Consider the following 26,369-nt stretch of genomic DNA (forward strand, 5'->3'; position numbering starts at 1 on the left):
CGGAAGTGGCGGGAGAAGGCGGGCGGAAGCCGGACGCCGAGGTGCGGGATTCCCTGCAGAGGCGGCGGTGGTGAGAAGGCTGCACCTCCGAAGCCCGCTGGGCTGTTGGGTGGTGACCCGCAGTCGGGCAGCGGCGCTGGCGGCTCCCAGAGGTTCTAGTGCCCTTAGGGTAGGCGTCGGGTGGCCCTCACCTCTGGCTTCCCCAGCATGTGCGGGCACCCGGGGAGCAGCTGCGGGCGCCGGGCCTAGGGATGATCTTCCCGGTCGCCCGCTACGCAGTCCGGTGGCTGCATCGGCCCGGAGGCCAGACCCTGCCCCCGTCCGCCATGGAGGTGGCCTTCCGAGGCGTGCGGAAAGTACTCTGTGTGGCGGAGAAAAACGACGCGGCCAAGGGGATCGCCGACTTGCTTTCCAACGGTCGCATGAGGCGGGTAAGGAGGCGCATTTGCGATCAGCTGTGCTTGGCTGTGGAGGTCCACGGAGCGGAACAGACTGGTGGGCCCCGGGAATAGAGATGAGGGTGACTTCCCCCACTTCTGGGTCTTTAACGTCTCGTCCGGACCATTGCAGTAGCCTCCTGTCTTCCCTTCGGACTGACAGGCATTTAAAAATGTAGTTAAGACGTTTTACTCATTTACTTGAAAACCTTGGATCCTTCTTGCCGACAACAGTGATTGCCAAACTTGTCTGGTTTTCGGAACCCCCTGGGGCACTGGCTATTCTGTGGTCCCGGGATGAGACTGGGGAAATCTGTATTTGAACATTCTTCCCTCCTGATTCTAAAACTCAGTCAAGCTGGGAACCACTGACCAAACTCCTTCAGCTTGGCCTTCAAGCCCTGCCGGACCATTCCCAGCTAACCTAGCTTTCCTGTCTTCTGCCACACGTCATGTGTTCTTACGGCCTGTAAGTGCGTAGTGACAGAGCAACACTGTGTAAGTGTTTGGGGATTAGAGGCGCTGTCAGCCTTATTCCTATTCGTACAAAACTAATTCTGAGGGGCAGGCAACTAAGGGATAAGATATGTTCTAGACACACTGAGGGAACAAAGGAAGGGGACGGTAAGAAGGGGTTTTGTAAAGGAGGTCACATGGAGGCCTTAAGAGCTGTTCAGGAAAATCTGAAACAACAAAAATGAATCCTGAAATGGTTTTCTGGAGAACATGTCTAAGAGCATGGAGTGGAAGTTCCCTGCTCCTTTTTCTTTCAAATCCCGGGGTTCTTAGACCTGTTTCCAGCATGTGGCTGGTGGAGCAGGAGCCCAGGTTGTGTGGATGCTGCAGAGTCCTGCTGACCAGCCTCAAGGTTCGCCTACTTCTATGGCCCTAGGCCTCTTGGCAATGGCCCGTCTACACCTAACTTACGTGTCGTTCAGGGTTCTGTTTAAATCTCTCCTTCAAGGAACCTTTTCCTCACATTGCTCTCCCCCCAACGGGGTCAAGTACGCTTTGTGATAAGCTGTCATGGTACCCTGTTCTATTTGGAAGGCACCTACCAACTACAGGTAAGTAGTGCACTATGAAATTATTCATTTGATGTCCCTCACCTTCCCTCCTTGGACTCTAAGCTCCAAAGGAAAGGGGCTATTTCTGTTTTGTTCATTGCTATATTCCAGTGCCTAATACAGTGTCTGGAATACAGGAGACTTTCAGTAAATATTTTTTGGAAGAATGTTGGAGCTGAGTCTTGAAAGTTTTAGCAGGAAGTGGAAACAGTATGTATAAAGAACAGCCCCTCAGCCATAAAAAAGAATGAGATCTTGCCATCTGCAACAACATGAATAGACCTAGAGGGTATTGTGCTGAGTGGAATAAGTCAGACAGAGAAAACCAAATGCCTGTGATTCACTTACATGTAGGCTCTAGAGAGCAGGATAAATGAACAAACAAAACAGAAACAAGCTCATAGAGAGCATTTTGAGGGTTGCGAGACTGGGGTAGGGGATGGGTGAAGGGGGGAGGGGATAAGAGGTACAAATTGGTAGTTACAAAATAGTCTTGGGTACATAGAATATAGTCAGTAGCATTATAATAGCTGTGTATGGTGTCAGATGGGTACTGGGTTTACCGGGGTGATCACTGTGTGAGTTACATAAATGTGTAGTCACCGTGTGTGTACCTGAAACTAATACAATATTATATGTCAACAGTAATTAAAAAATAAAAATAAAATACTCACAGGAAGGAAGGAAGGGCAAGCAATACCTTTTCATAAAAAAAAAAAAAAAAAAAAACAAACTGGCTTGAAACAGCTCAGCATGTTGAAAAGCTGAGAAGTTAGGAGTGTGAGATGGAGGAACCAGTGAGTTAAGCAAGAGACAGTTGAAGGCAGATCATGAGGGTGTTAGCCATGTATTTTATGCATGAATGTTACAGTACAGAATTTACCATTTAAACTATTTTGACGTATACAATTCACTAGCATTTAGTATATACACAGTGTAGTGCAACCATCGCTTCTCTCTAGTTCCAGATTTTTATCACACCGAAAGGGAATGCCATAACCATTAAGCAGTGTCTCCCTACTCCACTTCCCCCGGCCCCTGGCAACTACTAATCGGCTTTCTGTCCCCCAAGAATTTGCTGATTCCGGATGTTCATATAAAAAGAATCATATCTGTGGCCTTCTGTGTAAGGCTTCTTTCATTTAGCATGATGTTTTTGAAATCCATCTATGTTGTACCTTTCCCTTTTTAATGGCTGAATACTATTCCATTGTGTAGATATATCACATTTCATTTATTCATTCATTAGTTGGTGGACATTTGAGTTTATTCCAGCTTTGGCTATTGTGAATAGAGTTGCTGTAAACATTCATTTTCAAATTTTTGTTTGAATTACCTGTTTTTGGTTCTTTGGGGTAAATTCCTAGGAGTGGAATTGCTGCGTCATAGTTAACTCTATGTTTAACTTTTTGAGGAACTTCCAAACTGTTTTCCACAATGGCTGGGATATTTTACATTCTCACCAGCCATGTTCCCAATTTCTCCATATCCTCAGCAACACTTACTATTTTTTCCTTTTTTTGAGTATCACCATCCTACTGGGTGTGAAGTATCTCGTGGTTTTGATTTGCATTTCCCAAGTGACCAGTGACGTTGAGCGTCTTTTCATGTGCTTATTGGGCATTGTGTATCTTTGGAGAAATGTCTTTTCCCATTTTTGAATTGAGTTGTTTGTCTTTTTGTTGTGTTTATAAGAGTTCTTTATATAGTCAGGATGCTAGATCCTTGTTAGATATATGACTTGCAAACATTTTATCCCATTCTATGGGTTGTCTTTTCACTTTCTTGATAGTGTTGTTTGATGCACAAAAGATTTTAATTTTGATGAAGTCCAGTTTTATCTATTTTTTCTCCTTTTGTGGGTTATGCTTTTAGTGTCGTTGCCAAATCCAAGGTCATGAAAATTTGCCTATGTTTTCTTCTAAGAGTTTTCACTCTTATATTTAGTTCATCGATCCATTTTGAGTCAATTTTTCTATATAGTGTAAAGAAGAATCTAACTTCATTCTTTTCCATGTGGATATCCAGTTTTCCCAGCACTATTTGTTGAAGACTGTCCTTTTCCCCTTGGATGGTTTTGTCACCCTTGTCAAAAATCAATTGACTGTAGATGTTTGGGTTTATTTCTGGATTCTCAGTTCTGTTCCGTTGTTCTTTATAGCTGTCCTATGTCAGTGGCACACGGGTTTGAGTACCATAGCGTGGCAGTAAGTTGTGAAATTAGGCAGTGTGAGTCCTCCAGCTTTGTTCTTCTCTTTCAGCCTTGTTTTGGCTGTTTGGGGCCCCTTGCGATTCTATTTGAAATTTAGGATCGGCTTTCCATTTCTGCAAAAAAGACTTGGGATTTTCATAAGGATTGCATTGAATCTATAGATCACTTTGGAAAGTATTACCATCTTAATACTGACTTCCAATCTGTGAACTCAGGTCGTCTTTCCATTTATTTAAGTCTTCTTTAATTTCTTTCAGCACTGTGTTGTCATTTTCATTGTGCTTTTGGATGCTGTAATGAATGCAGTTGTTTTCTAAATTTCCTTTTCAGATCCTTCACTGCTGCTGGTTTTTGTGTGTTGATCTTATATCCTGCAACTTTGCTGAATTTGCTTATTAATAACTAATAGTTGATGGCTTCTTTAGGATTTCTATCTATAAGATCATGTCATCTGTGAATAGAGATAGTTCTACTTCTTCCTTTCTGATTTGAATGTTTTTATTTATTTTTCTTGCCTAATTGCTCTGGTTAGAATCTAGTCATCTTGACTAGCAATGGTGGAAATGAATATCCGTGTCTTGTTCCTGATCTTAGAGGAGAAGCTTTCAGTCTTCTACCATTGAGTATGATGTTAACGGGGGCGGGGGGATAAATGCTTTTTATCATGACGGGTGTTCGATTTTTATTAAATGCTTTTTATGTGTTAATTGAGATGAGCAATGTAGGTTTTAAGTGGAGGAGTACCAAGGTCCTATTTGTATTTTATAAATCATTTTGGCAGCAGAGGATTTCAAGAGAGTGGAAACCTAGAGTCAAGGTGGCATCTGTTGGAGTTTCCCTTGTGAGAGATCAGAGGCCTGAACTCGAGACCCTTGGGATGGTTTGGGTAGGAGCAGAGGGAATGGCAAGGAAAGGAATGGTGAAACAATGAGAGTGTAAGCGGTAAAGTTCACCATGCTTTTACAAATCTTGGCCCTTCTTCCTGGAATGATAATTTCCTTCTTTTCTCCTGATGAGCTCTTCATCTTTTGAAAGAAAAACAAAAGACAACCTAAAATGTAACCTCTTTTGTGAAGTCTTTCCTAAGTGTCTGTCTGTTTCCTTTTCTGTTTCCAGATTCATTTTCATCTCTCTTGTTAATAGCGGTCCTCATGGGTCAAGGTATCGAGCTGTTTGTCCATCTCTCCCATGGTGTGTCACCTCCCTAACAACAGTGACAGTTCCAGTCACTTATTTATCCCCCAAACAGAGCCTGCTTCATGAAAATCAAATGGTAAATACGCATCAAATGTCGTAATCCCTACCTTTAAGGGACTTAAATTCTGATAGAGGTGCTAAGACACATAGACACACACAAGTCAGAATCAAATGATGATCATTGCAGCTTTATAATAGCAAGGAAGTGAAATAACCAGAACTAGCAATGGAAATAGAGGGGTTAAATAAATTGTATGTTCTTATGGCAGATTTATTAGACATCTATTATAGAAAAGACTTTTAAACATTTTAAGTAATATACGTATATATTTGAAAGAAATTCAATAATAAGTGATAGAATCTTTCTTTTTTTTTTAAACCGTAGTACTTGAACAGGTCAGAGAATACATATGTATATCAAGTAATCCCCACCACCCGCAGTAACCACCGCTGATAACTCACAGATCCTTGAGAACTTTTCTCTGTGTGCACAATTTTTTCATGGTTTTATTTTTATATTCAGAAGGAGAAATCTTAAAAAAAGAAACCCTGCTATAGGTTCAGTGGCAGCAATAGGATCAATTTCTCCAGAGTGCTTAAAGAAGATGGGACTTAGGCTCTTTTTTTTTCCTTTTTTAATAGAGTGGCCAGCACTGCAACAGAGATCACAGAAGTTACATTCTTGGTCTACCTACTAGATTATTCTTTCTCTAGGCTCCAAAACGCCGCTGTAATTTGGGAGCAGCCCAGAGCACCTGAGCACCTCCCCCAAGCAGTGGAACCACACACAATCGCATCCAGTCCTCTGACAGGAATTACAGGGAGGAAAGTTTGGAATAGCAGGAAAAACATTTTACATCCTCCAGACTATCCATTGGTAGAGGAGGCTGACTGGGAGAGCCGGAACCGGGGGTTGCACACGTTATTAGACAAATCTTTACCCAGAGAGGATTAGAACAGTGTTTTTCAGACTGTGTTCCCGAGAGACCCAAGGGGCCGTGGATATGCACCTCAGGAGCCGCTTGGGGCTGGACTGGGGCAAGGTCATGTTAGCCGGACTCGGCCTTGTGCAGCCAGGGCACCTCAGCCTTGTTGTGTCAGGCCCCATGTAAGATTCTGTTTGGGAAGCCCTCAATGCTTTCTTTAAAGGAAGTAGGGAAAAAAGTAGAAACCATTGATAAGACAATTTCTATTCTCCATTATAGTAGTCTTCGCTTATCCGAGGTTTCGCTTTCAGTGTTTTCATTTACCTGTGGTCAACCATGGTCTGAAAATATTAAATGGAAAATTCCAGAAATAAACAATTCGTAAGTTTCAAATCGCGCACTGTTTTGGTAGCATGGTGAAATCTCGCGCTGTCCCTCTATCCCGCCTGGGACGTGACTCATTTCTTCGCCCAGCATACCATGCTGTATAGGCTTCCCGCTCAGCAGCGTCTCCTTAGCAGCTGTGCTGTCACGGTCTCGCGGTGCTCGTGTGCAGGTCACCCTTATGTTGCTTCATAATGGCCCCAAAGTGCAAGAGTAGTGATGGGGCAATTCGGACATGCCGGAGAGAAGCTGTAAAGTGCTTCCTTTAAGTGAAAAGGTATGTATGTAAAGAAAAAAACAGTGTGTATAGGGTTCAGTATTATCTGAAGTTTCCGGAATCCACTGGGAGTCTTAAAATGTATTCCCCAAACATAAGGGGGGGCTGCTGTACTAAAAGGGCTTCACTAGTAATTGGAGATTATAGAGGGGAGTTTCTCTTCTTGGCATCATCAGAACAGTGAACTCTAAAGTAGCAGATACTAAAAGTAAATTCCCTTTTCACATTTGCCATTATGCCTCAAAGAACCTCATTCAACGTTCTTCCACACAGAAAAGTTGTGTTTGTGAGGCTGAGGGAGAATCTCGCCAACACTGGTCTTTCTTGGCCCCAGTTCCCAGTTTGCCTTTCTCTTGACGTCGGCGCAGTGTTCGTGGGAAACTCACATGCAAACTGCAGTTAACCCGTGAACAACACAGGCTTGAACTTCATGGGTCCACGCGAGCACGTGGGTTTTTTTTTCAATAAATACATACTGTACTGTAAATGTATTGTCCTTACAGTTTTCTTAATAGGATTTTCTTTCCTCTAGCTTGCTTTACTGTAAGAATGTAGTGTATAATATACAGAGGGTGCCAAAAAAAATATACATTTTAAGAAAGAAAAAAACTGTATTAAAATTGTAATACTCAATATATACCGATAACAAAAGGTGAATACAAGTCATGTTTGACTTCTGCAGTTACAAGAGGTGCTCAAAGTGGTTACCATTCAGCGTAATTTTAATAGCTTTTTCCTTTCTTAAAACGTGTATACATTTTTTTGGCACCCTCTGTATATATAACATACAAAATGTTAATCAACTGTTTATGTTATCAGTAAGCCTACTGGTCAACAGTAAGCTACTAGTAGTCAAGTTCGGGGGGAGTCAGAAGTAATACGCAGATTGTTGACTGTGGGGGCTCAGCACCCCAACCCTTACGTTATCCAGGGGTCAACTATACTTGAACCCCTTTGTGGAAGAAGGTGTTACCTGCTTAGAGAGGATCTTATTCATCCCTGAGTGCAGCTGAAGTAGTGCTGTGTAGACTGGATTCCAGCCCTGACTGGGTTTCATGTGTTACTGTACTTCAGAGCCAGAGGGACGTTAGAAATAACTTTATTCAAGAAGAAACAGGTTCAGAAAATGAATGGTTTGCCCATGGTCGCCAGTTTACTGGTGCAATTGTATAGCCAGGAAGGAGAATTGTATAGCCAGGAGTGTGTGACAGGGAAGGAGAAAACCATCAAAGGAGTTATGCCCTAACCCTTCCTCAGCCATTAATTTATCATGTGACCTTAGACAAGTCCATTCTCATCTACAAAAAGATGTTGTGTTAGCTGATCTCGAGGTTTCCTTCCAGCATGAGAACTCCATGGACACTATCAAGTACATCCTTGAAACTGTTTTGAGGGACCACTTAATGGTGTTATTGGTCCCTCAAATTTACCGTAGTTTTTATCTACAGGAAATACTGTTGCAGTTTCAATATTCCCACTTAGCAGGGTTTTGCTTGATCTTTATGCTAAGGAATCTTTTTTTTTAATGAAATTTATGTGTTTCCTTTATTTTTGTTTTCTAGAGGGAAGGACTTTCTAAATTCAATAAGATCTATGAATTTGATTATCATCTGTACGGCCAGGTAGGTACTACAATATTTCCATCGTGCAACTGAAGTGTACTTTTAGACCCATGTGCCATTTTGGTGTATGTTCCCTGGGATTTTAGTTACGGCTAAAAAAGAGCAGCTGACGACTACTACAAACCATCCGTAAATTGCTGTATTTTAGAAATGTTGAATCAAGAAGAATTAGCCTGACCATTGTAGAACATGTCGCTGTGTTTTAAGAACTGTTGTTGTGACCAAAAGATCCCTGGTCACAGGCAATCATTTTATCATTCATAAGGAAGTCTCTTCTTAATAACATGTGGTCCCATCTCAGCTCTTTATAACAGGAAAGAAGCTAATGTACAATAATTTGAAGAAGTTTGAAATGCTATAGAAAGCATCATGGGACTAGAATTAGAATGGTGATTGTCTTACTATGACTTTTGGCTTCAAAGAGTTTTATTTATGTTTGTTTCTTCCCAATCAACTGGTTTTTGTTTTATTTTCTTTTTTATAAACTTTATTTTTTAGAACAATTTTAGGTTCACAGCAAAATTGAGGGAAGGTACACAGAGTTCCCACATACGCTCCGCCCCACACACTCAGCCTCTCCCATTACCAGCGTCCCTCAGCACAGGGGTACGTTTGCTGTAATTGACGAACTGACCTTGACACATCATAATCACCCAGAGTCCGTAGTTTTATAAGGATTCGCTCCATGTTGTTCTATATGTGGGTTTGGACAGATGTGTATATAAACATATCCGTCATGATAATACCATACAGAGTCGTTTCACTGCCCTGAAAACGCTCTGTGCTCCACCTGTTCCTCCCTCCTCCTTCCCCTGCAACTGCTTTTTTTTTCTTTAATAGAAGTTTTTCCCTTTTATTTGAACAATTGGGCAAAAGCTAATTGCTAAAAGACTAACTCGAATTTTGTTATCATTCAGAATGTTACCATGATAATGACTTCAGTTTCTGGACATTTGCTGGCTGATGATTTCCAGATGCGGTTTCGCAAATGGTCAGTACAAGTCCTTGGGGAGGGACTTTGAGATTTATTACAGCAAGTTATAAAACATTACAGGGATTTTGAGGCATGCTGGTCTTACCGTATGACTTATCCTGCTGTAACAAAATACCATAGCCTGGGTGGTTTCTAAACAACTGTATTTCTCGCAGTTCTGAAGGCTGGCAGGAGATCAGAGTGCCAGCAGCTGGGTGATGGCCTCCTTCCATTGCACACTGCTGACCTCCCGCTGCGTCCTCACCTGGTGGGGGTCGAGAGAGCTGTGTGGGGTCTCTTTTATAAGCACACTCATCCCGTTCCTGAGGCTCCACCCCCATAACCTCATCACCTCCCAAACGTCCCACCTTCTAACACCGTCACTTTGCTGTTAGGATTCCAACGTGTGAATTCTGGAGGATCCGAACCATACAGACCTAGCAATGACCAAGACATCATGAATTTTTACCATATGTTTAGAATAAACAGCTACTTTTAGTCGTGTTCCCCAAAATAGCCAGAACTTTTCGTGCAATCATTGGATTGCATTTATCCTATTGCAGATACTATGTTTCCCCGAAAATAAGACCTAAAAGGATAATCAGCTCTAATGCGTCTTTTGGAGCAAAAATTAATATAAGACCCAGTCTTATTTTACTATATTATAAGACCAGGTATAATATAATATAATATAATATAATATAATATAATATAATATAATATAATATAATATAATATAATATAAAAAACTGGGTCTTATATAATGTAATGTAATATAATATAATACCAGGTCTTATATTAAGTTTTGCTCCAAAAGATGCATTAGAACTGCTTGTCCGGCTAGGTCTTATTTTCGGGGAAACAGTATATGCATGAAAGGGTTCTAGAATTTCTCCTTAGCAGTTTCTATTAATTGTCATGGAAAGTGGAAAGTACATTGTGCAGAGGGTCAGAGGCTTGCTTTTAATTCTCTGGCATTTTCATGTGGGACTATTGCTGTTGGGGATCCATCCATGAGTGTTCAGGAGTGAATTTTTCTCGTTAATTAATGGAGGACTTGCCATCATGGGCTGAGGTGGGATTTTTTTTGTTTTCATTTCTTTTTTAGGCAGAGCTGCAATCCCCTTGCCCTCTTTGAAGCAGAAATTGAAAAGTACTGCCCAGAGAACTTTGTAGACATCAAGGTAGGCTCTTTTGGGAGACATATAGCACTGGAGTTGAAAAACCACAAAATAATTGAACTGAATGATTTCTGTAATGCATTGGAATTTAGAGATAAGGTTTTCCACCAAACTAAGTACCATGATTTTAAAAATTATTCCCACCCATTATATAAATGAAGCCATTTAAACTAAGTGGCCAAGGGACTGAAGTAAGCCTTTTTATGAATAGTAGTTGTTGAAATGAACTTTAAGAATAAGTGTTGTTAAATTATTAATTGTAACTGGCACCCCACCCCTCGTTAGGATGAGAAGACTACAAAGTACACGTGATCATTTGATAGGAAATTGTGGGTTCTCACGCCGTCTGGGCCTGTGTTAGTTCCCTGCTAACTGGAAACGTTGGCATGAAACTCAAGGGTTCAGTTTTTTAAACCAGAACATAACCAGAACCACTAGAATTATGCATATATGTTGGAGCTGAGTTTTAGGTTCCTTCATGCTAGTGTAGTTTTATTAAATGAGTCTTCTAGAAGCTCATTAAATGGGTTTGTCATTCTAAGCTGGAGGATTGTACTAGTTTCTTCACCATCCTTAGGACTGGTAAAAAAAAGTTTTCTCTGTTCTCTTTCTCACCAAATTAGCGTATTTCAAGAACATTGTTAATGTTCAGTCAGATCTGTTTAGTGTAGCGGTATAAAGTAATTGCTCTGCTAATCGTGTTCTCACTGCTCTTTCCTCACTGGGAACTTCAGAAAACTCTGGAACGAGAGAGTCGGCAGTGCCAGGTCCTGGTGATCTGGACCGACTGTGACAGAGAAGGTGAAAATATCGGGTTTGAGGTTATCCACGTGTGCAAGGCTGGTAAGTGATGCCGCTTCTGCGTTTCTGTACTTTGGGTCCACAAAAATACATGGTTCTCCTGCACCTGTGCACGAGTGGCTATGCCTGACTTCCTCCCTGTATGCTCTGCCTCCTGAACCCACCTGCCAGTCTCACTGGCTGTGTGTCCTGGAGCGAGTCACTGAACCCTGGGGTATCTCGGCTTCCTCATCTGGAAAGTCAGGCCCGTCTGGCACAGTTCCGAGGCTGCGTGAGAACTAAATGAGCTGACAAGTGGCATAGATGCTGTAGCCCAGGGCTTGATAGGTGTTAGGTCCTAGTAGACTGGCAGCTCCTCCAGAACACGGACTGGATGGTTTTAAAAATGATATGTATACAAAAGAATGTATACACCATGTGTAAAGTATGAAGAATAATCCTAGAATGTTCCATGTGTTTTGTTTTTTTGTTTTTACTGTCTCTTTTTTTAAATTAAAAAAACTTTTTTTTTAACTTTTTATTTATTTTAAGTGTGGATTTCCAGGACCCATCAGCTTCAAGCCAAGTAGTTGTTTCAATCTAGTTGTAGAGGGTGTAGCTCACAGTGGCCCATGTGGGCATTGAACCGGCAACCTTGTTGTTAAGAGCACCACGCTCTAACCAACTGAGCTAACCGGCTGCCCCAAATTAATTTATTTAGGTAACATTGGTTAATAACAGTATATAATTTTCAGGTGTGCAAAATTCCATTTGTTTTTTAATCGCATATTCTTTATACAATGCCTCAATATTAGTACATGGTTTTTGAACTGAACTGAAATGCCTCTTCACAGGGTTAATGATTTCAGGTAACGTAGACAAAGCAACGTGCAGGCCAGTCTCGGGCTTCGCAGTGTGGGGTTTCTATTTTCCCTAAGTGTTTTTGTGTCTGAAGCTATAATGACTCCTAGAATTTAAATACATTCACTTTCAGGGATAGTGTATATGTCTGTTATTTCCATGACAGGACATGAAGTTCCCCCGTAGGACCTTTTAATTAACAGTTTTCTTTTCCCAAAAGGTCTAAGAGATCAAGTGAGATTAATGTCTGGAAATGTTCACCAAGAGAGTTTTAGTTGATAGCTAAAAATTTATTCCACCATTACTTATTTATTTATTTACTCCACCATCATTTCTGACAACACTGAGTGTGGTGGTTAGAGTGAAGTTTCCCGTTTAGACAACATACTGTTAATTTAACCTAATCAGTAAAATTAGACACCTGAGCACTTCTTGAACTGGTTTACCTTTCGTTCAAGGTTTAAGAAAAGGCAGGGTAGTGATGATGGCAGGGCAGTGTAACTTGGGCTTGACCTCGGTGCCACTTTCTGTTCCACAGTAAAGCCCACCCTGCAGGTGCTGAGAGCCCGTTTCTCTGAGATCACACCCCGAGCCGTTAAGACAGCCTGTGAAAACCTGACTGAGCCTGATCAGAGAGTGAGCGACGCTGTGGACGTGAGGCGGGAGCTGGATCTGAGGATCGGTAAGGATCCCACGGACTGACTCCTGTGGTGGCCCACGTGGCCATTGTGGGCTTAGACCCAACACTGAGGTTTGTGTGTCAACATGTGTGGCTAGCTTTGACCTTCATTTCCTTGTTCCGTCTTTCCTTCCGTCCTCACTTTCCAGGAGCTGCCTTCACTAGGTTCCAGACTCTGAGGCTGCAAAAGATTTTCCCCGAGGTGTTGGCAGAGCAGCTGATCAGTTACGGCAGCTGCCAGTTCCCAACACTGGGGTTTGTGGTGGAGAGATTTAAAGCCATTCAGGCTTTTGTACCAGAAATCTTCCACAAAATTAAAGGTAGGGCTGGGGGAGTTGTTTATAATATGGAACCTAACGGCCCCGCAATAAGCGAGGGCACCATGGGGCCTCAGTGGCTCTAATTAAATGTGTGGGGTTTTGTTGGTCTGGCTGCCCTTCACCCTACTCCACTGTAACACTCAGAACCCACCCAAGTTTCCTCGGCGATCTTCTCTGTTTCCTATTCCTTTGGTTTTCACTGTAATGTCTCTAATGTCTGTCGTACCATGTGGTCCTCTGAGTCGTGTCCTTCCTGTTTGTGTTTCCCAATAGTAACCCATGACCACAGAGATGGCATTGTAGAATTTAACTGGAAAAGGCATCGTCTCTTTAACCACACAGCTTGTCTTGTCCTCTATCAGCTATGCATGGAGGTAAGAAATTTTTTTTTTCTTTTTTAAGATTTTTATTGGGGAATGGGAACAGGACTTTATTGGGGAACAGTGTGTACTTCCAGGACATCCATCCGGGAGCTCAACAGCAGCTCAGCTCAAGATGCCATGTTCAGTCTTAGTTTCAAGGGGCGCAGCCCATCATCCCTTGCGGGAGTCGAACCAGCAACCTTGTGGTTGAGAGCACGCGCTCCAACCAACTGAGCCGTCTGGCCACTCAGGGGCTCAGTGGCAGCTGCACACAGTGGAGCCTAAATAAAACTCAGTGCTCTGGGTTTGATGAGTCAGCTGTGTCCACTGGCAGGTTTAGTGTCCATTTGCTAAGGGAGAGTAATGACTATAGAGCACCTGCTGCATACTAGACACTATGTGTCTATGTGTACATGTCGTTTCCCTTAGTCCGTATGGTACCTGTGTGGGTGGTGATGCTCTCCCCATTTTACAGATGAGGAAGCTAGAGAGGGAGGGAACTGCACAGCCACAGCAGAGCTCATAGGGACAGGTCATGGACTGGGTCCCGTGTGTCTGACTTCAGCTCCTGCAGACCACGCCGCCTCCCAGGAGTTACCCTATCTGTCCACTGCTCTACCCTTTGACCCTGAAGGTCACAGAACTAGCTGGCAGCTCTGTGATACTGCGCATGTATTTGTTCAGTCAGAACGACCTGCCCCTTTTGTTGCTTGACTAGGATGTGGTAGGTGGGATACTCTGAGCACCTGGTCCCAGTCTATTTGGAGAAAGAAATTTGGATTTTGATACACAAATATTCTCATTAACAAATCACTTGAGTTCTTCGTGCATTTGAAGTCTCTTAAAAGTATGAAGTTGGTCTTAAGGTTAGAGTTCTCCAGCACGTATTCTATAATTTCTCCTGTTTCTAACTCTGTATTATCAAGAATTTTAGAAAAATAGTAACACTGAGCGTGCAAGATAGGACACTAAGGAGACACACAGGCTGTGGCATTTCGTAGGCTCCGGAGGAGGCACCGTAGGGCTCGTGAAGTTGGTTTGCGTGGGAAGGTGGCGATGGTGTCCACCCCACTGTGGGCTACAGGCCAACATTACATGGGGCGCTCACGGCTGCAGCGGGGCCTGTGCTGGCGGGCGTGTGATTGGGAATGGGGAGTGGAGGCCGGAAAGCGGGAAGACGAAGAGCAGGTGAAAGTGGCCTCTGCTTTTCTTGGCTTTCTAGGATCCCAGGGCAACCGTGGTGGAGGTCAGCTGTAAAGCAAAGAGCAAGTGGAGGCCTCAAGCTTTGGACACTGTGGTATGTGTGGGAAGGATTGTGCCAGCCCCTGACTTCCTGTTTTACGCACCAGGGCCCTGCCGTGGATGTTGGCTCAGTGACAGGAAGTGTAACCCTTCACAGGGCCACACAGGAATGTGTTTGGGAAACACAGAAAGCCCAGAACATGGCCTGCTTGGCCTCAGGATTTTTTCTTTTTTTTTTTTTTTTTTAAAGATTTTATTGGGGAAAGGAAACAGGACTTTATTGAGGAACAGTGTGTACTTCCAGGACTTTTTTTCCAAGTCAAGTTGTTGTCCTTTCAATCTTAGTTGTGGAGGGTGCAGTTCAGCTTCAAGTTGTTGTCCTTTCAGTCTTAGCTGTGGAGGGCGCAGCTCAGCTCTAGGTTCAGTTGCCATTTCTAGTTGCAGGGGGCGCAGCCCACCATCCCTTGTGGGAGTTGAACCGGCAACCTTGTGGTTGAGAGGATGCACTCCAACCAACTGAGCCATCTGGGAGCTCAGCGGCAGCTCAGCCCAAGGTGCCGTGTTCAATCTTAGTTGCAGAGGGCGGAGCCCACCATCCCTTGCAGGACTCGAGGAGTTGAACTGGCAACCTTGTGGTTGAGAGCCCACTGGCCCATGTGGGAATCGAACCGGCAGCCTTCAGAGTTAGGAGCACGGAGCTCTAACCGCCTGAGCCACTGGGCTGGCCCCAGAATTTTTTTTTTTAAGTTAATAAATGCAATGTAAGTGCTTTATGTGGAGTTTCAGAAGCAGAAAAAGGAAGATAAATCACCCATCGTCTCACCATCCTTATGTGTTGCGTCCAACACAACATGGGCAGTGAGGGAGCGAGAAGGGGCAGCGTTAGGTTAAAATTTAAGAAAGAAAGAAGCAGAGACTTGATGCAGTTAAATCTCAGAGAGCCAGGGACTCTCACAGCCTGACACGAGACTGGAGCCCCGAATCGGACCGCCGGGTGGCTTTTATTGATAATCATACGAGGAAGTGGCGTTGTGTCTCACACGGCCTGTGAGACTCACCCATCATGTCACAGAAGTGAATCAAGCCAGTGACCCCTGTCCCCAAGCAGCCAGAGCAGAAAGCCCTATGGTGACTTAGGTGAGGTGTGCACCTCCCCGGGTACAAGTCTCTCATGTTGAAACTGTTCCGCTGAGCTAAGCGGAGAGAGGTGATCTTTATCGCGCTCGTGACTTCTCTCACAATCAGGTGAGAGAGGAAAGCCAGAGTCAGCAGTGGCTTCTCCCAGGCAGGGGGAAGGGGAGGCAAGGCCCCCTCCCAGATCTTCCAAGGCAGCTCATTGGGAGACCCCACACGGTTCCATCTGTCTTAGGTTGTTCCTCACGTGAGAAATCTTACCCGTCCTTGGCTGCAAACCATCTTTTGGGGACCAGACAGAGAGACATGAGGTGTAAACATCATGATAAAACAAAGTCCCAAAAAGGCACAGTCTCACAGACTCTTCTTTCTTTAACGAAAAACACGGGGGGACAGTCGGCTAGGCTACTGCGTGACAACACTTATGTAATCTTGGTGTTTTCTCTTCCTATTTTTTTCATATGCCTATTTTTTACAGCGTTATAATTGGAGTAGTTTGTTTTTTCCACCCAAGTATTTTTTTTCAGTGTTTCTGTATCATCTGTGTAAGCATCGTTTTAAATACCTGCTGTATGAGCCTCCCCTAGAACAGGGCTTCTCAAATTTTTTGACCTCAAGAAGAGCCACCCTCATGGGACACATCTGAGTAAGCCACATTAGGAATGTCCCTTCCCAGTCACCGCTTTGCAGGAAAATCCAGGGTATAATTCGTGTCGGGGCTAACTCTGGCGGTTGACCCTGCAGAACGGCAGGCTGAGACGCAGTCGGGCACCGGTGGGCCATGCAGTCTTGAGTGTGACGTGTGTGGGGTGGGGGAGGGGCGAGTTAAGGATTCCTGTAGAAGGCGTCTGTGTTTTATTCCTCCTGGTTAAATGTGCTTTCACATGTAGCCAACGCCAGGGTTTTTGTCACCAAGGGGAAAGGATAGCAGTTATCTCCCAGGAGGCCTGGAAGAATGGGATTCAATATCCAGAGGGAGTGGTGGGCCCAGATGGTGTTCCCGAGGTGTAGCTGTCAGACCGCCTGGGTTAGAAGCAGTGTATCAGATGCCTGTTAAAAAAGACAGCTTTCCGGCCTCCTTGCCTGCCCTCCTCTGGCAGAATCCCTAGTGCTCAGGGCCCAGGAATCTGCGTGCATCCTGGGTAATTCTTGCTTCTGCAGGTCAGTCAGAAGCACTGGAGTAGAATGTGACCCTGCCCGGCAGGCCCAGCAATCTGTCTGCAGCACAGTCTTTCTCCCTCTGTGACGGGCCAGACAGTTCTGACGATGGGTGGTGTGGTTGTGTGGAGCCCTCTGACCCCCACACTGTACCCTGACATGCCTGTCGACACATTTCACAGGAGCTTGAGAAGCTGGCTTCTCGAAAGTTGAGAATAAATGCTAAAGAAACCATGAGGATTGCTGAAAAGCTCTACACTCAAGGGTAAATATTCCACATTTGGGAATAGAATTTGGTGCATCTTTATCAGCCTGAAATGTTATAGAATAGACCTTATGGGGAAATACAAACTGTCTAGGTAGATGTCACCCAAGCTCTGAAGTAGGAAAATGTTAACACTGACTTCTTTTTTCTGATAATGGAAAAGGCATTTCAAACTTTTTCCTAAAATCCGAGCCCATAGAGTACACTCCAGTCCCACTCCTGAGCCCTCAGCAGCTCCCCCGGGGGCCCTGGCAGGTGACAGGCAGCACCCATCCGAGTTGTTTGCCTGTCAGACATCAGCCTTGAGGGCCAGGATCACCCCAGGGCCATCCAGGGACCAGTGTGCGGCCACACACCACAGCTTCCTATGGAATGTCCACATTGGAACGTGCTGGAAGTGAACTACATACGGGGTTTCAGAGACTTGCCTGACAAACAGGATGCAGACAGTCTCAGCATGTTTAAGGGGCTAACAAAGTGATCACTTAGGCATAGGGACCACATTCTAGGTTACTGGGCAGCATTGTTGTTTCTGTATTTGAAGAAGCACAGACTGTTGCAGGTGTCAGGGCCGTGGGGCTCCTCCTGGGGTTACTGTCAGACTGACGCTCGAGCACCGGGTGTGCGCGGCCGCGCAGCTGCCGGCAGAGCTGAGCTATAGTGAGCGTGCCCTACTATCGGCTGCCTGTCATTTGTCCTTCGGCTTCTCTGCGTGTCCCAGCAGGAGATCCCGCTGCTTCTCACCCCCTTGGGTGTGTGTGCAGGGGAGGGGGGCACAGCTCAGAACTTTTCTCAACGTAGGTCACCCAGGTTGTCTTCGGTTGAGTTGGCTGGATCAGATGGGTTATTGCAGGTGTGACTGGGGGTTTTCAATCTAATTCGGTTGTTTATCGACCAATTTCTTGCTCTGTTTGTTTGCCTGCCTTTTAGGTACATCAGCTATCCAAGAACTGAAACAAACATTTTCCCCAAAGACTTAAACCTGACAGCACTGGTGGAACAGCAGACCTCAGATCCACGTTGGGGGGCCTTTGCGCGGAGCATCCTAGAGCGGGGTGCCCCCACGCCTCGTAACGGGCACAAGTCTGACCAAGCTCACCCTCCCATCCACCCCACCAAATACACCAGCAGCTTACAGGTTGGTTTCCCTGACTCTGCTGCCTGCTGGAACCCAGAGGGAAGTGAGGGGTCAGTAGTGGGATTTGAATGTTCTCCGTGGGCTCTTATTGTAGGAACTAAGTGATTTTGAAATATCTCTTCCATTTCAGAAAAGAGGTGTCAGGGTCGAAATTCTCCTATTTCGCAATCTTCTGCTTGGCTTCCATGAAAGACGCCCAGGGTGGGCTCTGCTCTCTCCCCAGCCCCACCCAAGTCCCTACTCTGTCAGCTCCCGCTGCTGCCTCGCCGCTTCCTGCACACCCTAACTAGGCGCCCTTCCACGGCCCCCACACAACCACCTTCTCCATCCCTTGTCGACTAGAAAAACCCTATTCATCCTCTTAAGATCAGTTTCCATCACCTTCCCCAAACTTCCACATCATCCTCCTGTCACGGCAGGACTGTCACACTCAGCTGTGCTTCAGCATGTCCCACGTCTCAGTACTTTTCTCAGCTGGGGAATAAGTTCAGTGAGGCCCAAGCTAGTTATGCCTTTTTTGACATCTGCAGGCTTATTGCAAAGCTAAGTAAATTTTGGTCTTTTTTTCCTTCTTTTAATTATGTATGTTATTATTTCTGATTTTGAAAGTAATACATGTTTATTTTAGACAATTTAGAAAATGTAAAAGATTGTAAGGAAGATAAAAATTGCCTGTAATCTCACCTCCTACTGAAAACCACCTTTTTTTCTATGTATGTATATACAATTCTTACAATAAAATTATAACTTTAGTTTCGTAAACTACTTTTTCCATTTTACATCATGAGTGTTTCCCCATATGCTGAACTATTTTAAAGTGTGGTACTTAAGGATTGCATAGATGTGCCAGAATTTGTTTTGCCAAATCCCTTTTTGAAGGATTGTTTGCAACTTTTTGATACTTGATGTACTAAAGTTAACATTTATATACATAAATATCAGTGCGGATCTCTCAGTACTTCCTTTGAATACATTCTCGAAGGAGAATGAGTGGGTATAAGTATGAACATCTTCCGGGCTTTTGATGGGTTGAGCCTCACCAAGTGCTTGATGTCTGAATTGGTAGGAAATCGCTGTGAACCCTGTGCTCAGGGAGCTGGTGTAAGGCTGCCAGGGGCATCGTCACTGTGTGTCTTACACGCAAGGGGGTCTTCACTTCTCCTGCGCTCGCCTTGTTTTCTGCGTAGGTGGGGTTATGTCCAAAGAATCACTCTTCAGGGCAAGAGTACTCCCTTGCTTCCCTTTGCCTGATTGGACTTGGGATGTTTCTTAGCCTGGACCCATACGCACGCAATGGATTTGCCTGGCACCCCACTCCAGTGCGGGGGCTCCAGGAGCAATGTGCCCTGCTCTGCACAACTTTAGGCTGAAAGGCGGCCTAAACCAGGTTCACCTACCGATGCTGCTGGGATCCTGGAGTGGTGATGCTCTGGCGGGAGTTTCAGACTCTTCTTTTCTTCACAGGGAGATGAGCAGCGACTCTACGAGTTTATCGTTCGCCATTTCCTGGCTTGCTGCTCCCAGGATGCTCAGGGGCAGGAGACCACCGTGGAGATTGACATCGCTCAGGAACGCTTTGTGGCCCATGGCCTCGTGATTCTGGCCCGGAATTATCTGGACGTGTACCCATACGACCGCTGGGGTGACAAGGTGATGAATCGTAGGTGCAGTCAGAGGTCAGAGTCCATGTCTCATCCCGTGGGCCCCAGGGCGAGGGGAACACAGTCGTGTTCCCAACCCGAGTGCCATCGGATGGAGCAGGGCATGTTCTCTGAACTGGAAGTTGTCTTTTGCCCGAGCGCCATGGCACAGGGATTTGACTGACGCTTCTGCTGCTCTCTGTAGACCCTTCCTGTGTATGAGAGAGGCTCCCGCTTTCAGCCCAGCACTGTGGAGATGGTGGATGGGGAGACCAGTCCCCCCCAGCTGCTCACCGAAGCCGACCTCATTGCCCTCATGGAAAAGCATGGCATTGGTCAGTAGCTCGTTGTCATGGTAACTGGCGGCTCTGGAGCACAGCACCTCTAATGTGGGTTTCATTCCCACTTTATAGCTGAAGTGAGGCTTAGAGAAGTTAAGAACTTAACCTAAGATCACAAAGTGTGCAAGTTACTACAAGCTAGGTCACAATAACTCCGCACTCAATGCTCTGAACCACGGCTCTGCACCATCCACGTGCAGGCACAGCTCCGAGGTACCGTGGGTGTGGTTCCAGACCAGGGCCATGAAGTGAGTCACGCAGACTTTGGGTTTCCCAGCATGTAGAAAAGTATGTTTGTACTATAGTCTGTTACGCATGCGGTAGCATTATGTTGGACAAAAACAGTGTACGTACCTTAATTTAAAAATACTTTATTGCTAAAAAATGCAAACCACCTCTGAGCCTCCAGAAAGTCGTAATGTTTTTACTGGTGGGGGTCTTGCCTTGATGTTGATGAAAATGCAGTATCTGTGAAGCCAATAAAACGAGGGATACATGTAAAAACAGACATTTCCCATAACTCAGAGGTCTTAACCGGGAGCAGGCGCTGTCAGCAGAGTCGATATTTTTGGCCCACACAGGGAATTGCTGTTCTTGTTTTATTTTGAATAAGGTACCAACATTTAAAACGAGCGATTCCACATAAAAATCTGCCTTTTCACTTTTTAAACTATCTGGCGTTCTGGCACTTGGGCCTTCACTCCCACATCGACAGTTATTTGGATTGGAGCGGCAGCCACCTCCTGTCGAGATGGCTCCCCCTGGGCTGCCCTGACTTACTCCCTACATGCCAGGGCCGTGTGGGGTCTCAGTTTGCCACCCGCTATTAGCCATGGGTGGCGATGTTCTTAGATTTTTGTTAAAGCATTTCCCATAATTGTTTAAGAAATAGAAATTAGGTGGGGTTTTTTGTGTCTGTGTTTTTTTTAAGCTAGACCAGAATTGTTTTGCTCACTAAGTCCCATATCCCAAGCTTTCCAGGTGGCTCTCTTGTGCCTAACCTGCTGCCCCTTGTCATTTGTCACCACAACTCTGAGGATTGTCTGTGGTGAGCCTAGTCCAGTAGGACCGTGCACGATGGTGAGGGAAGTGGCTGAAGGGGGCGGTCAGCTCCCTGCGCATCTGCCTCGCTACCAAGTGAGGTTTGTAGTTCTGTAACCTAGGAAGACGTTCTCCCAGCTGGACCTCCAGAAAGCCCGTACATTTAGGTGAAATTACAGGTAGTTTTCGTTCCGTGATTTGCTCATTAAGAATGTGTGAGGCCTAGGCCCTGGCGACCCAGAGAGGAGAGGGCCTAGGCCTTCCCTTCCAGGGCTTGTCTAGCGGGAGAGTCAAAGCAGACCATTAGCTGCGATGCGATGGGTTCTGCGGGGTCAGGCAGGGAGGGGCCTGAAAACCTCATCGTAAGAACTCCTAATGAATGGAGGCAAGCCCAGCAGTGCAGGCAGGGCCTGAGGAAGGGCGCGGGCAGGAAAGCACGTGCCGCCCGGCCTGGGGGACTCACAGAAATGAGGCCAGAAAGATGATTTGAGCCATGCCAGGCATGGGCATTGGCCTGTGGTCAGCAGAGAGCCATTTCTAAGATTCCTGAGGAAAGGAATGACAGAGAGACACATTTTTACAAAATGTTCATGGGTTTATTGGCACGTAATTCACATACAGAATTCATTGCTTAAGACGGACAAGTCCGTGTTTAGTGTGTTCACAAAATTGTGCAGCCATCACTACAACTCAGGTTTAGAACATTCTCATCACGTCCGAAAGAACCCCATGCCCACCGCAGTCCCTCCCCATCGCCCTTCTCTCTGGTCTCCGCCAGCCATGGGCGGGCGGCCACTGACCTTCCTGACTCCATTGATTTGCCCGTTGTCGACATTTCCTATAAATGTATGAGGGAGTTGTGCAACATGTGGCCTTTTGTAACTAACTGGTTTCACTCAGCACGTTTTCAAGCTGAGCTGTAACATGTATCTGTGCTGTAGCATGGTCAGCACTTTGTTCCTTTTTATTACCGGATACTGGTCCACATCTTGTTTATCAGTTGTTGTCTTCTCATTGGTGGACGTTTGGGTTGTTTCCGTTTTGGGGCTATCATGAGTATGCTTCCGTAACCTTTGTGTACAATTTTTTGTGTAGACATGTTTTCGGTTCTCGTGAGTAGATACCTAGGAGTAGAATTGCTGGATCACATGGTGACTCTGTTTAATCTTTTGAGGAACCGCCAGACTTTTCCACAGCAGTTGCTCCATTTTGCATTCGTCCAGCAGCCTATGAGGGTCCCAGTTTCTCCGTATCCTTGCCAACATTTGTTATTATCCGTCCTTTTTATTACACCCATCCGAGTGGGCATGAAATGATATTTCCTTGTGGTTTTGGTGCGCGTTTCCTTGATGGCAGAGCTGTTTGAAAAGATCCCTATGGCCACACCATAAAGATCGGGGTGGGTGGAGGACGAGCAGAAACTGGGAGGCTGAGGACGTAACGATGAGATGAGACGCTGTGGGCTCTGGCCGTGGCTCTGACTCACGGAACTGAGGAGAAAGACGACCTCAGAGCTGAGGTCGGCAGCCTTAGTGAGCAAGCAGATGTGAGGGAGAGCGGAGGGGCCGTGGTGGTTTCTGCATGGGCTGGGAGAGAATGGGGGTGTCTGACCGAGAATGGGAAACGCAGGCGGGGGAAGGGGCCTGCGGGACAGGTGGGAGGAGGTCTGGATGACCCTGAGTAACCGGCAGTGGCCTCCAGGTACTGACGCCACCCACGCGGAGCACATCGAGACCATCAAAGCCCGGATGTACGTGGGGCTTACGCCAGACAGGCGGTTTCTCCCTGGGCATCTGGGCATGGGACTCGTGGAAGGTGAGGAGGAGGGAGCTGGCGGCGGGCGGCTGCGGGAGCCACGTGGCCGGAGCCCGGGGCGGTGCTGTCTGGGGCCTCACAGCACGTTGGTCTTCCCTGTAGGTTATGACTCCATGGGCTACGAGATGTCTAAGCCTGACCTCCGGGCTGAGCTGGAAGCCGATCTGAAGCTGATCTGTGAGGGGAAGAAGGATAAATCTGTGGTTTTAAGGCAGCAGATCCAGAAATACAAGCAGGTTTTCATTGAAGCAGTGGCTAAAGCTAAGAAGTGAGTGCCAAGCCCTCTGCCCTGCACACGTGGTGGTCAGTTCTGCGGCCTCGGCCCTGACATTTCCCTAAGTGGGAGTTTGCGGTCATTCAGCAGAAACGTGGTGTAGACATGGAGATAAGCTGTGGACATTCTCGTCCTCATAAGCCCCGCCCTTTAGGCTGTTAAATCCCCACCAGGCCAGCTCATCTTCACGAGTGGCCCTGTTACCTGGCAGGGCTGTCCACATATAGTTCTTCTTCCACTTCAGGTTTTCCTCCTGAGTTTTGTTGGTTCCTTTCCATAGAGCCTTGCCCAGGTAGAGACAAGAAACCGAAACGACTGGGACCTGCTGTTCTGAGCCCTTGGCTTTAGAGTGCCATTCTCTTGATTTTGATTGTCTTGAATTAGTAGACAGCACACTCATAGAAAACCCAGGTGCTGGTGTGCGACCGTCTGTTCTGGGGCGTATTTGGAGGTGGCCATGTAGCAAGCAGCATGTGTGCGTTTTGTTATAAATATTTCCTACCCTATGGCAGTTTTGAAAAATGCATGCTCTGGTTTATACTTAAACCCAGACAGACACTTCTGGAGTGTGTGCATGGACCTTGTGTGGTTTTGTGTGATGTGAAGCCAGTACCTGCCCTGTGGCTGGATCCCTCCTGGGAGCTGCCTGGGCTCAGAGGAGCCAGGGGGGTTGGCCAGCACAGTTCTCTGTCTGCCTCCGTCCTGTGGCTGCCCAAGCAGCCGGTTCCCCAGGTCACACACATGTTGTGTGCACAGAAGAATGTTGCAAATGCTTTGCTGTTTCTTCAGGTTGGACGACGCCTTGTCCCAGTACTTTGGGGAAGGGGCAGAGGTGGCCCAGCAAGAAGCCATCTACCCGTCGGTGCCGGAGCCTATCAAGAAGTGCCCCCAATGCAACAAGGACATGGTCCTCAAGACGAAGAAGAGCGGCGGGTCAGTGCCGGCCTGCGCCCCCCTCCCGCCTCCCCCACCCCCCTCCGCCCCCCCTCCCCGCCCCGTTGCTCACCCAGCACGGCCAGGCCCCATTGTTTCATTTCTGGGTCGTTATTTAAAGGCAGCCTGCTGTGGGCAGCCCCCAGACTGGGCTGGAGCTACACTGGTAGCCTCCTGGGAGCTGGTCTTGGAGGCGTGAAGTGCTATGGGATTCTGAGGAGAGGGGCGCCCGGCTGGTGGTGGGGCTTCTGTCCCCTGTGGAAAGCACTCACTCATCCAGTGTGTGGAGAATGGTGGAGAAGCAGGAGCTTCAGACCCGGGGGGTCTGGGTTCAAATCCCACTTCTGGCACATAATAAGCTTTTGTGCCTCAAAGTGGGGTACTTACTACTCTGAGCCCCAATTTTCTCTTTCATATACTCAGGGCGGTGGTGCTGTGGAAAGGTGAGGATTCCGTGAAAGGGGCAGGGATATAGCACAGAGCCGCGTACATTAGAAATACTCGGTAATACTGCTTTGCTTCTCTCCTGGTTTTGCTGAATTGGGTCTGAACGTGTCGAACCCCTCTTCCCGTTTAGTGCAAGAGTTCAGAGTGGGCAGTTCGCCCGGAGCTCGGGGTGCCCGGCCTGGCCTGGCTGTGCAGCGCGGCCCAGGGCCGGGGGAAGTCCGCGGCAGGAGTGTGGCGTGGGGTGGCAGTCATCGTTGCTTGCTAGTCATCCTGTGGCTGGCGTGATGCAAGGTGCTCGCCAGGCATTATGTCATTTGACTCCATCGCGACCCTTCAGGGCAGGTGTTTCTAAGGAGTGAAAACAAAGGCTTAGGGGGCTGAGGCAGTTTGTCCATAGCAGGAAGTCCCGGGGAGCAGGAAAGGGGCAGTTTAAACCCCGGTCTTCACAGCAGTGTGCTGGCCCCTCAGGCGGCAGCATTGCTCACCCCGTGTGGCGACGTCACAGGCTGTCTCCTGGCTCTCAGAAAGCAGGGCTAATGGCCCCAAGCTGGCATCCGTGTCAGGGCCCACAAACATGTGGCTTAGCCAGTGCTGATGCCGTATCGGTGCGTAGTAAATGCTATCGGTGGGTTTTTCTCTGCCACCAGTGGGTAAGTGGACTAGTAACCACTGGGATGGATGGGGACTACTTGCTTTTGTGTTAGCTCTGAGTTCTCTACATTCTTGAGTCACGCAGGTGGGTCTTAGGTCTGTCTTGTGAGATTTACCACTCCAGGGTTTATCTGAATTTGTGGGGTTTTGGATTTGCTGTTTGAATCATTGGGATTTGGGATTTGTCTTTCCTGGTCCAGTCATCACGCAGGCGCGCTCAAAGGGCATTGTAAACTGTGTGCGTGTTGGCTAGTCCAGTCCTAAAGGTTCATGCCTGAGAGGCGTCCGGAAACGCTGGCCAAGACAGGTGTGCTGCAGGTGCTGAGAGTAAAGGCTCTTTCATCACAGACAGGGTTCTAGTCCTGGCGCCCAGGTTCTAGTCCTGGCACAGGTTCTAGTTCCTGTGCATCCTGGAGCAGGTTTCCAGACTGCTCCAAGCCTCAGTTTGCTCCAGTGTAAGCGGAGGATGCCACGAGGAAGAGGTGAGGCAGCTCTCAGCACGGGGCCTGAGCAGAACCCTCGGGACTCGGCAGTGCATGTTCCGGGTGTTGGTAGTGGGTTGGCTGTTTCTAAGCAGAGAGCAGAGTCAGCTGTAGCCGTTTCACTTTCTTAGGGAGGTGAGAAATAAATGCAGGCCAGTTCTTCTAAGTCATTCATTACTGTGACTGGATCCATTTAAGTGTCCTCCAGAAAAATGAATGTCTTTAATCAGCTGAAGAAAACTTGCTTTGCCAGATGGGCGACAGCCTAGGACTGTTGCCCCTGCTTCCCGTGGCCTGATGTTGGCTCCTGCCTCCCCCTGGTCCCCGTGATCTGCAGGTTCTACCTCAGCTGCACGGGTTTCCCGGAATGTCGATCGGCCGTATGGTTCCCTGAGTCGGTGCTGGAGGCCAGCAGGGATGGGAGTGTGTGTCCAGTGTGTCAGCCACACCCTGTCTACAGGTGAGCTGGGTGCTGAGTCAGCTGGGACTGGAATTCCTAGGACCTGGAGAGGGTGTCCGCTGTGCTCAGC

At 46.7% G+C, this 26,369-nt stretch overlaps 1 protein-coding gene across 3 annotated transcripts in view; it reads left to right on the plus strand.

Annotated features, from left to right (window-relative positions):
- Positions 1 to 34: 34 nt before the first annotated feature.
- Positions 35 to 26,369, plus strand: part of TOP3A (DNA topoisomerase III alpha) — a 29,360-nt gene continuing 3,025 nt past the window's right edge. Inside the window, exons 1-18 of one of the 3 annotated variants that reach the window (XM_033089276.1) lie at positions 308 to 431; positions 6,774 to 6,948; positions 8,063 to 8,122; positions 9,040 to 9,113; positions 10,204 to 10,279; positions 11,011 to 11,119; positions 12,456 to 12,599; positions 12,746 to 12,916; positions 13,190 to 13,290; positions 14,501 to 14,575; positions 16,995 to 17,077; positions 18,008 to 18,215; positions 19,680 to 19,865; positions 20,061 to 20,190; positions 22,939 to 23,052; positions 23,155 to 23,320; positions 24,116 to 24,259; positions 26,177 to 26,299. In XM_033089276.1, coding sequence (XP_032945167.1) covers positions 6,931 to 6,948; positions 8,063 to 8,122; positions 9,040 to 9,113; positions 10,204 to 10,279; positions 11,011 to 11,119; positions 12,456 to 12,599; positions 12,746 to 12,916; positions 13,190 to 13,290; positions 14,501 to 14,575; positions 16,995 to 17,077; positions 18,008 to 18,215; positions 19,680 to 19,865; positions 20,061 to 20,190; positions 22,939 to 23,052; positions 23,155 to 23,320; positions 24,116 to 24,259; positions 26,177 to 26,299 — 1,982 coding nt within the window. In that variant the 5' untranslated portion in view covers positions 308 to 431; positions 6,774 to 6,930. Of the gene's footprint in view, positions 432 to 6,773; positions 6,949 to 8,062; positions 8,123 to 9,039; positions 9,114 to 10,203; positions 10,280 to 11,010; positions 11,120 to 12,455; positions 12,600 to 12,745; positions 12,917 to 13,189; positions 13,291 to 14,500; positions 14,576 to 16,994; positions 17,078 to 18,007; positions 18,216 to 19,679; positions 19,866 to 20,060; positions 20,191 to 22,938; positions 23,053 to 23,154; positions 23,321 to 24,115; positions 24,260 to 26,176; positions 26,300 to 26,369 lie in introns of all 3 variants that reach the window. The other 2 variants (XM_033089275.1, XM_033089277.1) reach the window with 2 other exon arrangements.

The sequence above is a fragment of the Rhinolophus ferrumequinum genome, chromosome 21, assembly GCF_004115265.2.
Source record: "Rhinolophus ferrumequinum isolate MPI-CBG mRhiFer1 chromosome 21, mRhiFer1_v1.p, whole genome shotgun sequence".
Lineage (NCBI taxonomy): Eukaryota > Metazoa > Chordata > Mammalia > Chiroptera > Rhinolophidae > Rhinolophus > Rhinolophus ferrumequinum.